Below are 14,333 nucleotides of genomic sequence, written 5' to 3' on the forward strand. Positions count from 1 at the left end.
CGAACAATACCTGGCCTTACAAAACTCAGCGACCCTTTGCGACATGAATAGGTAGCATAGATAGCTCAGCGAAACTACTGATCACGCCTGCTCACGTCACAAGAGAGCTTAGCTGTCCTGTAGTTTTCCCAACGCACTTAATACACAGGAATTTGTGGGACACTGCACTTACACAAGCCGCTTTGAAAATCAAATAATATACCTTTTTTCATTGCTTATACTGACGTACAATGGTTCGGGGCCAGGAGATGAAGCTATGTGTCATGTTCTTTTCGATGCTCTGTTAGTGCTTGTTATGAGCATTGCAAGGGTTATACGGATCAACACAATGACGATTGTGATGAATGGCACGCGCTGGTACACTGAGGAATAGTTCGTCTCTTTTACGCGGTCGCTTCTTGATGGGAGTGGCCATGCTTTATATCGCTCCAGTATAGAAGCACGCCCATTTCCTCGCCTCATGATATTTCTTGAGCCATTCCTTCTTCGGGACTATAAACGAAGGGGCGGGGTATACGGGGCAAAACCATATGGGCGTGGGACAAGCGGTGATAATGACGTCCGGGAAAAGGGGGCCAAAGGATTCCGCAGCGGCGTACGGCACTGCATCGTAACGAAGACAGGCTGAGCGGGGACGATCACGCGGCAAAAGATACGAAACTGAAGACGAATGAGCCTCCAAACAGCGTCAAATGCATCAGCCAGCGACCACAGGCGAAGGGTCTCGCTCGTTTATCTCTTCGGTGAGCAAACTCAGTTTCCGGGTGTAGGGAAAAAAAAAAGTTGGCGAAGCTTGCGCTAGGGGTGCAAGGCTGGAGAAACAGCAGAGCTGGATGCCCCACTCCCTTCATCGAAGACCTGGCTGTTGCGCCCCACATGATTTTCGGAACTTGCCACTGAAAGTTCTCCATGACTGGCAGGGCCAGGTCGTTGTGTCTGCACGCTTTCCCATCTCTCCCAAAGTGGACCGAGTTAGCACGCGCTAAAACCCGCGGCAACCGGCTTCGCGAACTCGGGGTCTGTGCTCCCCCTTCACGAGAACTCGATTCCCGGCCGTGGCGGCCGCTTCTCTGATGGAGGCGAAAAATAAAAACACCCGCGGGTACAAAATTTTGCTGCACGCTAAAGGTCTCCAGGTGGTCAAAACTGATCCGGAGCCCTCCACTGCGGCGCGCCTCTTCGCCTGCGTTATATCGGCGCGTTAAACCCTACAATCAATCAATCGATCCCTTCACGTGAACTGGCGAGTAGAGGAGCGTGGGAGAGATCAGGCAATCAACGCTGGGCAGAGTGTCCTCGAAGGTCAGGCGGGCCGTCGCCAGGAACTCCTCATGAGGCGCACGTTCAACTGCACTCGGTATTTTTTTTTGTATTTTTCTGCGAGCTCTTCACGTGAAGCAAGCCTACGCGTAAGCCTGGACGACGCCGGGTGCTCCTCACGAGGCGCCGTTCACGTGCTCTTAGTATTTCTTCTTGGATTTTTTTCCTGGAAATGTTCGACAGGGGAACTACAAGAATGAACAGCTTTGATGATGAAAATCGCCACAACAGGTATGCTGAGGCCAGGTAAGGAAGCATTCTGTGGCGACCCAATCAAGCATTCCCGCTCTCTATTGGGGATACCGAGGACTTCGTAGCTGAATCTAGTCTCCATAAAAACCGTGAAGGTGTCTCTCAGCTGTTTTTCGTGGCACATAAACGATGTTTCACTTGGCTTGGGAAATTGTGAATAAGAAATATATTCCACTCTGCTTCTAGCCCTTCTGCGTTTAAAGGTGTTCCAACCTTCCCTCGTATCTGTGAAGGGTTTCCAATTCATTGATTTATATACATTACTTCGTACTTTTGGTATTTTCTGATGGGAGTCGAACACTTGCGAAAGCGATCTGCTGTGCCGTAGCAGTACGTGTTTGCTCATATTTCCTTCCACATTTTTCGAAAATCAGTTTCTGACACAAAAATAAACAAACATTTTTTAGTTAATTTATATTTAGTCTGTGGTGCATAGCGGAGCAGTATCTTGATCGGGTATTAAGTGGCACCCAACTTAACGATCAGACGCGTTCACCTACCATTTTCAAAAAAATGTTAAAAAGTGATGCAAGGGGCCTCTTACGTGCTGTAGAATTGCTGCACCCACAGCTGGTTGTTATTCCTTACGATGACATGCAATGTAATTCGTTTATTGCGAATTATAGAGGCTCACAAAAAGAACAAAATCCGGCTGTACTTTGAACGAAGGTAACAATGCACCACTGCATCTTTCCCGCTACGGTACCCATATTTCTGACCGTTGTCGTGTAGACTTCCGTTCTAGGTCTTGAGAGCTTTCCAAAACCAGTAAACGATTTTTATTGTCTTGTCTGAAAGTTTCACCCCTCGTGAGGGGTCTGAGGATAAGGACTTGGAAATAAGCTTGCTGAGAGAAGAGAGAGGAATGCGCTGTACTCTAACTTTTAATATCGCGGAGGTGGGTCCTTATCTCGATCATGATAAAAAAATTCACGCATCTCCAAAGTGAATCATGATGAGTGGGCGAAGCACTGGGGATCCTTCTTACCGTAAATCACCCGTGAGAGTAATTACTGCTGCTAAAACGATTTCCAATCCAATCCAACCAATACAATGCAATTCAATTCAATCCAATCTAATCCAATCCATTTCAATCCAATCCCATACAATTCAATCCAAATCCAAATCTAAATTCAATTAAATGCTCCTCGCGCATGCGCAGCACGGCTCTCTAAGAGCACCCTCTCTCTCTCTCTTTCTCTCTAACCTTTTGGGAACCTTTTATTTTGTTCTGGATTAACCTTTTGCGAACTTTTTGTTCACAGATGTTTTGATTTACACGGTGCTGTGCGTCTCTCTCTCACCTCTCTCTCTCTCTCTCTCTCTCTCTCTCTCTCTCTCTCTCTCTCTCTCTCTCTCTCTCTCTCTCTCTCTCTCTCTCTCTCTCTCTCTCTCTCTCTCTCTCTCTCTCTCTCTCTCTCTTCCTCTCTCTCTCTCTCTCTCTCTCTCTCCCTCTCTCTCTTCCTCTCTTTCTCTCTCTCTCTCTCTCACTCACTCTCTCTTTCTTTCTCTCTTTCACGCTCTCTCTCTCTCTCTCTCTCTCTCTCTAACATTTTGTGAACCTTTTATTTTGTTCTGGTTAACCTTTTGCGAACTTTTTGTTCACAGATGTTTCGATTTACGCGGTGCTGTGTATTGAGCACGAACGCCGGACGCCGGACAGACAAGCCTCGCCCTTAAGGTGCTTCGTCCCTAAAAAAGAGGCGGTTGGTACAGGACACTGCGAACAGGAAGTGAAAAGAAGCAACGAAAATGAAAGCCGACTGCGGCACTATCCGTGCCGCTCGTGCTCTGCCAAAACTCGCCGTTAAGCGGAGAAAAAGGTCGTCACTCTAAGGCCGCTACGGGAGTCGTGACTTCCGCCTTCTGAGCGCCGCGGAGAAAGAGGACTACGTAGAGGCCGATTCGACCGGGAGTCCGAGGATTCGGCGCTCCATCAGCTGGATTTCATTTTGGCAGAACGAGCTTTTCGGTTCCCAGTTGATACAAGTGCTGTATACGGGCACGAAACTAAACTTATTTTTGCGTTTCAGGTGAAATACTACCGTTTTTAAAGACGGTAGTCTTTCTTGGGCCACTCAAACGTGGAAGTTTTGGTTTGTCTGTCGCTCGGTATGTCCCTCGATTGCGCCACCATGCCGAAGTTGAAAGAAATCGTGAGCGCCAAGTTTGTTTAGGCAAATCACTTTCAATCTCGTAAATCTGGAAACGTGCTCTATATTTTACAACACTGTTCAGTAGGAATTATAGTAAAGGTATTTGTACAAGAACGACTATAAATAACTGTTATTAGCAGTGTTCTTTTGGTTACAAGTTTATTTGTGCTAAATTTTTGAATGAGTAAACTATGTAAAGCTCATTGAAAGCAATGTTTTAAACAAAAATATGAAAACACTGCTGGCACCGGAGGCTCGCACTTGTGGGTCGAGCGCTCAGCCCCAACACTCTCAGAAAAATGTGCGCCAGCAATGTGAACGCGGGAAAACTGAACTCCGCAAACCTCCAATGAGACGAACGAGACAGTAGCGGAGCAGCGTGGGAGGTGGGTGGATGAGACAGCCGAGGCAGTTAAATGGCAGGGCTGGCAGAAAGCTATCGCATTTCCACATTTGCAGCAACGCTAGCAGATTCGGTGCTATTTTTCATGAATTTTTAAAATCACACTCAAGCGGAGAAATGCGTGAAGGAAAAGACGATCACGTGGGGGCCAATGAGATTGGCAATAGCAGCAATTTGAGGCGAGTTCTCAGCCATTACCACGTCTATCTCGTTTAACTTCGGAACAATATAGGCAGCCATGCAGAAAAAGCAGGTCGGTAAGTATCGGGTGAATTCGGCCTGTGTACAGTATCAGAAATAAAGTATTCGCTAAATAAAGCTCAATTGCCCCCTCCTGGTACTTTTTATTTGTTATATATGGATGTCGGACTATGCCACTTAAGCAAATTGAAGGCGCGTAAGCGAGTCACTTGATGGAGCTTCGTCGTCCCACGCCACCATTCCAACGGCTCAAATGACTTCGTCCACCAGTCCTGCTCTTTCTGCTTTGCTCGATGGGACACCCCTTGCTTGAGATCGGCGTCCAGAAAATGGGTACCGCCGAGGTCTCCTCTCCCGCCACTTTCAAAAAGGGGAAATGGTGCGGGTAAAATGTTTGGGCGACCGTGAATAAGCAAGTTTTGCTCATTACTCGCTGCTCTGATTCGAAACATCTGGGAGCTGCTACCCAAAGTAGGGCTCGAAATCGATATATAGCTGCTTTATCACACAAACACGTCCTTAATTTATAGAACCAATATTGGACTTGTGTAGTCATGTAGGAATTAATTAAGACTTTATCGCTTCATATTAGGCAGGCAAAAAGTCGATCTTTAGAATACTAGACGCCTGGAAGCGTGCCACGGTAAACGCACTTCGTAGGGCTAATTCATTGCAATAAAGCCTTCTCCAATGTTTTTAGTGACGATACCAGTAAATATTTGTTTAGATTGGCGTTTTTATGAACTTCGTGGGCTTGATGGCAGTGAATTCGGGCCTTCCATCTCTATAACTTTTACTTCTTTGCAAACAGGAATACTCTTTGTACAGCTCACTTCTTATGGAACTGCAGTTGAGTTTGATCTCATAATTTGAGCCCATTGAACCGTGTTTCCATAATTAGGCAAATTTTTCTGCCTTTACGACACTATGGATAAATCACTAACTCGTTTGTTTTCTTGCTTTCGGTGTTTTTTACGAAGCAAGTGATACTCAATAAACTGAAAACGAAATGTTCTCAGGAACCACATTAAGACGAATTCAGTGTTACGGAAAAATATGCCATATTAGTATTCCGGCTGTACGCATAGGTACAGTTCCAACGTTGTTGGCATGGCCTGCAGATTATCTGGAGACCAAAGGAAGCCCGCGGAAGGTAGCCAATATCTCTAGCGTGAAACAATACGAGCAAGCACGTCGGTCCTCTGGCCACGTGCTGCTGACGGCTGCTGTGAGGGTCGCACCGACCGTAGCACTTCGTAACGCCACCTCGTCATCGATGACCACTTCACCTTCAACAAAGGAGGTGTGGCCAACACGGCGAATAAGTGCACTGGTGGAGCACCTACGGTCGTCTTCTTTGATGTACAAAGGACAAGTCAACTCAAGCGGCCATTGAGGCTGTTCCTGCGTTGTCTGAAGTGAACTTGTCGCCGCGTACGCCTGTTGCTACGTGAGAATTGGCGTTGTTGATCCTGTTCTCATGGAAGGTAAGTATCAGAGCCTTCCAGAGGGTGGCTTTGGACAGAGACACCTGATATTGTAAATTTTTAAAGGGGCACTGACACAAAATTTTGAAGACGAGATAACTTCGGAGATAGATTGGTGGGAACACATATACATCATCTGCAAAATATCAGCGGCGAATACAGCCTAGAACATATTTAAAATCAATTTTGAAGTGTGCGAAACGCAACCGAGCAGCCAGCAGAGGACCACGCGCAATTGTAAATAAACAACATCCAAACACGTCACGAGTTTGTGTTTGCCGCTTCCGCACTACCGGCGTTTTCGGCCGGCTCGCCCGGCTCGCCGCTCCAATCGGAGGGCCGGAGGGCGGAGCTTCTGCTCTCGAGAACGAACGACCCGATCGTTGGCGGCGGAGGCGCCGTGATTTCGTCAGCTCACCGGGCAGCTGGCCGCGACCAAAATTCTACAGCGATTCCAGGCACTCTGTTTCTACTACTGTTTATTACCATTGGATGCGAAAACGCGCCGGAGGCACGAAAAGCTTGAGCTAGCCGCACGGTCGCTGTGCAGGCGGCGGCCACGGCCGCGAAGTGGCCCAGGCCGGCGCAGGTAGCTCGAGTGACAGCTTGTTACCGCTGCACGAAATTGTCCCCAAGTCCCGACCATGGTGGCTTACATGAGAAAGGAGTTAATGATGCGATGGCGGGTTGCATTAAAAATTGTCATCTGCACCGCTTACGAGAGCGGCACTCGAATATCCGCCGCAGGGCTGAGCCGAACACATCTGTAGGCGGACCTGTAGGCAGACCGGCCGGCTGCTCCCAGCGCGCGTCTTGCCACCCACCGTCTCGAGCGTCGCGCGTCGTTCTTTAGCCGCGGTAGCATTTGCACTCGCAGCGCCTGCGTCACATCCACGGTCGCTTTTTAATTAAGCGCCTCACGAGATCAGTACGTGGGGGCATTCGCAGAAACTGCCGTCGATGCGGATTCGACAGTGCTACGGTGGCTCTGCTCTGTGATATCCCTCCGACGGTCACGTGGTCAGCTTTGTTCATACAAAATCCACAAAATCCATCCTTTCGCGGCACTCGCTGAAACCGAAACTGCGACTGGCCGCATTGAAAATGCCTCTAATTAAACAACCGTCGCACGCTGAAGCAAATGAGGTTTCTACAGGTTATAAGTAGGTCACTAGCTACTTATCGCAACAAAAAAAACAAGATGCAAAATTTTTGTGTCAGTGCCCCTTTAAGGTCCCGCCCCCCTACATTGAATCTCGGAATCACGACAAGGTGAGAAGCTAGTCGTTTCGGTATATCCATTGCACACGTGCAAAGCGCAAAATTTACATTCACGGTTCGAGCATATCCATCCGGTATATCCACCCGCCGTTCAGCTCGATTGTATGCGGTCCTGTGCGGGCACATGACTTGAAAACCTTACAAAAGCAAACTCCCAGCGTGAAAATACGTTTAAGCATTTCAAACGCGAACATACAGGCCCCTAGAAAAACTGACAGCCGCAAGGACTCCCATGTAAAACGCTGACCGTTCTGTGAACCTCGTTCAGGTTCTTCACAGCCGACAGTAGGCATATGAAAGAGGCGTAAATGTCCGAAAGGCACCTTTCAGTGCGGACAAGGATGCGTTAGACCGATAGTGCTTCAGTCGCTCACAGAATAAGCTGCGGGTAATCGCTCACCTGATACCTCCGCCTGTGCAAAAGCTGCTTCCCAAACAAAATTGCAGCACCCATGCTCTCAAATTTCCTCAAAGGCTATACAAGACATCATACTGTACAACACACCGTTCAATCACCCCTTTCTCAGTTTAGCACGCTTAAAATACGCTCATATAGAAAGCTGTTTCGGGGCCCTTCTGTCTTGCTTCTTTCTCGACCAAAGCGTACTCGCCTTTTGCGCTTAGAAGGGTGGACTTTTTCTCCCAGAACTCAGCCAGCTAACCCAATAATACCTATAATTAGCTGCAAGGCTGCACACAACCCGCTTTTTTTTGGGAGGGTCCAACCACCATGACAGCAGTGGCGGTGTCCTAACCAGATTAGGGCGCGGCGACAGCTCTTTGCAGAGCGCTGACACTCCCCGCTCAGCGGGCGTGAATTCCCGAATGGAGGCAAGCTGACGTGCACGTTCCGGCATCGCCCTGGCCTTCGGTGTGCGATGAACACTCGTTTACCACCGTGAGGGGCTTTAGGCAGCGTGGAAGCGGTATGCTCACGTGAATCGTTGCGTGAAACGGCGAAACTTATTCCTTTTCTTGTGGGGGAGCTGAGGAGGATGCTAGGAGGAGGAAACACCCTTGAAGCAGTGTTGGGGTAAACAGGGTTTTGTACTACAGAGAAGCAAATGTCTATGATGACGCTCTGTTTATGACTCGAAAATCTGAAATTGAACACCGTAGGAATACTACAGTACGTTGTGCAGCGGTTGCTGGACGACGAACTTATGTAGATTATGTACATTACAAAAATTACGTAGACAACGTACGTGCATTGAACAAGGACATTGAAACAAGGCACTTATCGAAAGCTGAATAATTACGAAGCCCTCCATGCCATCAATGAACAATTGCCGTGCTCATAACTGAAGCTACACTGAATCGTTTGGTGTTTAGAGAATTCCGCGGGCAGAAGTTCTTTATACACTTTGTTTTAAACGTAATGCATATATACAATCCGTACGGCAATGTGTAAATAAAAAAAATTGGGTGAATGTTTTTTTAGCTGAATGCTAAAACATCGGTAAGGCGTTAGTAATTACAACCCCATAGTCATACTCAACTTCACTGAAACTTTTTATGGCGGCTTATCTCAGCTTATTGTGAGAATATAAGGAAACATCCTAGTGTTCCAAAAAGTCTCTAACTTCCCTTGAATGATCTTTTCTACGTAACCATTTGAGCCTCTGCTTTAATACAGCTCTTCTGCCATTTTCCTCGCACATTCCAGCTTCCTGTTACTGAGGCGCGACTAAGTGGGTGCATCGCATCGAAATGCCTGTTGTCGTTCGGAAAGGTGCGATAACAGAGCGTTTTGCCTAACCGTTTTAAACGGTCCGCTCCGGTATCGGCGGCAGGATCAACGCAACCGGAGCCAATGCCGTTCGCCGTAGGGCGCGCCACGCATGCGCAATGGCACTCCCGCTTGCTATCGGAGCGGAGCGGAGCGTAAAAACGGTCGGCTAAAACTCGCTAATCAGATTCCTGGTCGGACTACCCAGGATTAAGGTTGCCTGCAAAGCTTATATTCTGCGCGTCTCCTGCGATGCGCGTCTAAGAAATACTTCTCTGCAAGGTTTTTATGCTGAAAAGTGACATTCCGAAGCATAGGCTCCTAATTTTGCACAGAAAGTGGTCCAGCAGGTTCATGGCTGTGAGGATTAGGAGGAGCACTAAACGGATCTGGAGCAGTATTCCTTATTACAGAGCCCCTTCAGACCATACGGCTTCTCGGGCCCTCTTCTCCAGCCATAGCTGGTGTTCAGGCACCGAGCTGAACAGTGCTCTCTCCCCGTTTTCGGGGGAGGAGTTGCACCAGATGTGAGGCTAGATTTATGGAGTTGTAGTGGTTGACATCAGCGCATATGTCCTGGTCTGGTTACGGCGTGAAAGTATGTGATTCAAGTTGCCACACCGAAAAAGGTTACATTCTGAGCGAGAAATCATCATTTCTAGTCGAATAGGAAACGCAGGTCCCGATCGTACCAGCGTGGTCCAACCTAACGGGACATGTCAAGCACTGTGGAGATGAACCACCGCTTGTTTTGTGCATGCAAGCCAGTGGGAATTCTGCGACACTGGGAGTCAATCTTCATGTGTCAAGCTTTGGTAAACGCATGCGTCTGACTGTTTGCCCGTTGAAAAACTTAGGATACGACCTACAAGGTCAAAAACTACCTGCAAGAAATGAAAGGTTAATTAGCATATATTTCTCAAGAAAAAACATTCCATCAGCTCAACTTCAGGCTACCGGAGTTGGCCAGATAATTGAATTGGATGCTACGATGGTCAATGGTAAACTAAAAACTTGTGTCATGCCCATCATGCTTTTCAATAAAAAAAAAACAAAAAAACAGTATGAAGATGCAAACAAGGGCAGCGTAAAAGCACTCGTACAAGAAAACAAGCTCCATTTCTCGGGTTATTGGAAGGTCTCTTGAAGACTTGGCCTTGTCGCCACCTCTTATACCAACAAACGACTTCATTAGTCATTTTTAAGAAAATAAAATCTTATACGACTATCGTGCTCCTGCATTTCAACCTGTGGGGTTGCACAAAGTGAAGTTCTTAGCCACTATGACTTCTTTTCTTGCTACCTGAATAGGGTCGACGCAACACTGGTGTAGAGTGTGCTACTGACGATGCCACCCGCATAAGGGGCGAAACTTCTTACGAATTGTTTTAATGCTGTTGATTAAAACCAGTGTTTTTGAAACTCAAGAGCAGGGGTAAGTTTAGAACTGGCCCCCTAAAGCGAGGAAAAACCTCGCAAGCAAGCTTGCAGAAAAGAAGTGCTCAATAAAGTAAGTGAAACCAACAAAAAGAGGCGAACAATCATCTATGAAAAAGGAAACGAGAAACACAAAAAAGGAACTGAAATTACGCCTATGGCTACGCTATAACAACCTTGGGCAGCGTCGGGTGACGCTTATCGATCACTAACACAGCAGGAGCGAGCGACTGGGCAGGAAATACCTTCATTGGTGCCCCTTTAGTGGCGGTGCTGTCGGCTACATTGTTTTTTGGAAAGGAAAGTGGTGGCCCGTAATTTATTGGACACCGAGACCCTTTCCCGCAGAGAACTTCGGTAAAGGTAGGCACCGAACCTATAAACACACACCCTCGTCACGGAGTGTTTTCCCGCGCTGCTCATTCAGGGCCGGACGTGTTGCAGTTAGCGCACTCGATATCCCGAGCTGTAAGCTGGGCTGGTATACGACCGTCGTTAAGCATCAGAAAAGGGTAACGCTAAGAACATCACGAGTCCTTCGCAGGCCTGACTTTGTTTAGTCCTGGTCTCTAGATTCTGTCCTCTCGAACACTCCAGGAATATATAACGTGCGTTGTTTTTTATGAATGAATAGGAGGGAACGTTTCTCTTTTATTATGTTTACATTTTAGTGTGGTTTGAGGGTCTAAATGTTTCTTTCTTTAAACACAAAATGTAGAGTTTGGAAGGCTCAAGAAAATGATGTGTAAAAACGTTTGCTGCCTACAATTTTAGACAATGTTCAACAAACAAAACACTTTAAATGTTTTCTGGCTAGAGAATAGAAAAGAGCTTAATCCTGTCAACAAATGCTTTCTGCAAAACAGTTATGTATCCTTAATGTGTACCATCAATTAAGATCTAGAACAAACTAAGGTACGTTTACATCAGACTACAAATTAGGAGCACTATATATTGCTTGTTGTGCTAACAAGACATTTTATTTTTGTGCAACCGCGGTACTCCATTCATGTTCTTTTAAAAATGTGCCTCTCCCTACATGTAAGTTCTAGAATATAAAATAAAACTTATGCAGTACTTTCATGTCTTTGCGGGTTTCTTTATTGCAGAGAAATATATTGCCCAGCTAATCGGTTGCCCTGTGTTACAACAACAGTTGGCACAAATAGGGACGCATTGTTGAAACTAGGTGATCCAAGGTGGCGCAGTTGCGCTTCTATGAAGCACGAATGCAAGACTTTCTGCGTATGTCCGGCTTACAGCGGCGACCAACAGGGGTGTGAATGGATTATTAGTGCGTGCGGCCAATGGAGCAAAAGCTTCTATAGCAATCACAAGTAAGAAATTGCAGACTTTTCTCTCACCAGCTCAAATGGCGGTGGGTCTCATCGATCCGGAATCTTCAAGGGACCCTGAAGCACTTTCGATGAGCGCTTTCACTCTTTCCTTCGCATCTGAAACCACTGTGAAAGCTATAGTTCTTGCCAGCAGAGAGCGGCACTGCGTTATTTGCTCGTCGTACCAGAAATGCCTTCCGTTTCTGGTTTGTTTTCGAGGCGTTTTTTAAGTTGCTATCAAAAAGCGTTCATCGCTGCAACTGAAGGAAAACCAGCCAACAGCCGCTACATGGCCTTAGTGAAGTAATTCCAGGTGTCGAAGAACCCCAAGGCTGGAAAAAAGAGAAAAATCTTTTGAGCGTGTTTTCAGCTGATTTGATAGGCGTAGAGCAGTAACTTTGGCTGAGGTACTTTGCGACCCCCTAATCCAAGTACTGGGTGTATTGGGGGTACTACGTTGTGCAAGCATTTAAGATTTCAAGAAGAGTTGAAAATAGTGTTAGAGGGTCCCTTTAATATTTTCAGCAACGACATTTTTCATGGCGAAAGGGGCAAGTTCATTCAACTTTGGCAGCAGCGGCAGCAGGAGCACCGACAATGTTCCTGAGCCTCGCTGCGTAATCTTTGCAGATTAAAGAAACGCCACTGTGCCGTGACGCGCCGTCGCAGCAGGAAACCACTACGGCCAGGGTATCGCCGGTCATCGGGATCCATATCTGCGGGCCCAATCTGGACCGGGACATCGCCGCTACATCAGCGGGCGCTGTTGTTGAGTGTGCGTGCTATAAGTGCGCACTCCGGTTGTCACATTGGCAGCAGCGGCAGCAGGAGCACCGACAATGTTTCTGAGCCTCGCTGCGTAATCTTTGCAGGTTGGTGTTTATCTTGACCTTACAACTGTATTCAAATTTGTTTCACTGCTGCTGTTGCTGCCAAAGTGTGACTATGTCTTCTAACGTGGTGTGTCAGAAATGCTAAGAAGCATTCACTGAGTGTGATGTGTCTATTGCATGTAGTGAATGCGACTGCAGATACCACATTGGCAAGTGTGCTGGTATTTCAGTAGAGACTGACAAAGCAAAGGGCGAAGTCTACTGCAAAGCTTGGCGCTGTGCGACGTGCCGAGGTGCAAAAATGCGCTCACAACCAGTTCAACAGTTGAGCAGCGATTCTGACATGCAAGATATAAGAATATGGCTCAAAACCATTAATGAAAAGCTAGATCAGGTACTGAAAGTGAAAGCAACGGTCGAAAACATTGAGGATTCGCTGCAGTTCATGAGTGAGCAATATGATGAATTCCTGGCCCGTACAGAGCAAAATGAACGGGCCGTCAAAGACATGCATCGCAGGCTAAACAAACTTAAAACTCGAGATAAAGAAATCGCTAAACTTGAGGGGGGGGGGTGGAAACAACATGTTTATTTGCCGGCTAAAAGGTCACGGTGGCTCTCACTCCCTCGCTAGGAGGGGGGTGCCGGCCGCGACTGCTGGCGTGTGATCGCCGCCAGCGCAAACTGCGCGGCGGCTTTCTGTGCGTCCTTGTCCGTCTCGCGCACCGGACGCGCGAGATGGGGCGGTAGAATGTTCGTTTCCGCTTCCGCGTCGTTGCACTCCCACATCATGTGGGTCATGGTCGCCCTCGCGGCCCCGCACACCGCACACTGGTCCGTGATGTATCGTTCGAGCGTGACATGCACGGCCCACACCGGGGTCCACGTCGCTCCCACTTGGAGTTGTCGGAGGAGCGCCGCCTCCTGCCGGGTGAATCTGTAGTTGACAATCTAGAGTGGAGGAGCCGACAACAGAACCTAGAATTTCATGGATTGGAATTGACAAAAAATGAGGACTTGCTGGCTAAAATAAATGCGCTATCGCAGAAACTCGAGGTTCCGCCCCTTTCGAAGGATGATGTAGTCACAATTCACCGCCTACCAGCGAGGCGAGATAACATACCGGGCATTATCTGCTGCTTTGCCAAGCTTGCAGATCGAGAGAACTGGTGGCAAAACCGAAAGAAGCTTGTTCGCTCCGATGACAGCCCATTCATACTAGAAAACTTGACACGAAGAACCCGTGCTCTGCTTTTCGAGGCGAAAAACTGGGCGAAAGAGGCACATTTTAAGTATGTGTGGCACAACAACGGACGAGTGCTTGTAAGGAAGGCTGACCGAGACAAAGTTGCAGTTGTCACGTGTGTTGGTGGCTTAAGCAAGCTGGTGTCATAACTTAGCTAAGCAAAATGAATGAACATGCCAAATAAACCTCTTGAATCGTATATTTTGCCCCATGACTTTGAAACTACTTTTGGGAGGACACATTTGAAATCCTTCAAATGTTTTCATCTGAATGTGCAATCTATTACAAGTAAGGAGTGTAACCTAACTTCATTGTTCCAGCAATTAGGGCATGACTTTGATGTGATAATGTTAAGCGAAACGTGGTTACCGATTATTCAAATGTTTCCGTCTTCCGTGTTACAAGACATTCTATATGAATCGCACATGCAGTCGTGGTGGCGGTTTTTGTATTTTAGTAAAACAAAGTTTCAATTGCGAATTGATAGAACAAATTTGTGCAGTCAAAAACGACTGTGAATTCCTCTGTGTTAAAGTAGATGGTATAATATTGCTGTCTGCTATCGACCACCGAGCGGGATGATACCACCTTTTCTCTATTTTCTTGAGTTATTCCCGGATGTTCTACGTAGAAATAGGTTTGACGTCATTT

General features: G+C 47.2%; 1 protein-coding gene across 1 annotated transcript; it reads left to right on the plus strand.

Moving 5' to 3' along the window:
* The first annotated feature begins 1,516 nt into the window (after nt 1-1,516).
* LOC144161537 (uncharacterized) lies at nt 1,517-13,831 on the plus strand. Its single transcript, XM_077692192.1, has 3 exons — nt 1,517-1,566; nt 12,620-13,002; nt 13,374-13,831. The coding sequence occupies exons 1-3, from the start codon at nt 1,517-1,519 to the stop codon at nt 13,829-13,831; spliced, it is 891 nt and encodes a 296-aa protein (XP_077548318.1).
* The last annotated feature ends 502 nt before the right edge of the window (nt 13,832-14,333 follow it).

Source organism: Haemaphysalis longicornis, unplaced genomic scaffold, assembly GCF_048455015.1.
Source record: "Haemaphysalis longicornis isolate Haplotype H1 unplaced genomic scaffold, Haemaphysalis longicornis Haplotype H1 scaffold_12, whole genome shotgun sequence".
In the NCBI taxonomy this organism is placed as follows: domain Eukaryota; kingdom Metazoa; phylum Arthropoda; class Arachnida; order Ixodida; family Ixodidae; genus Haemaphysalis; species Haemaphysalis longicornis.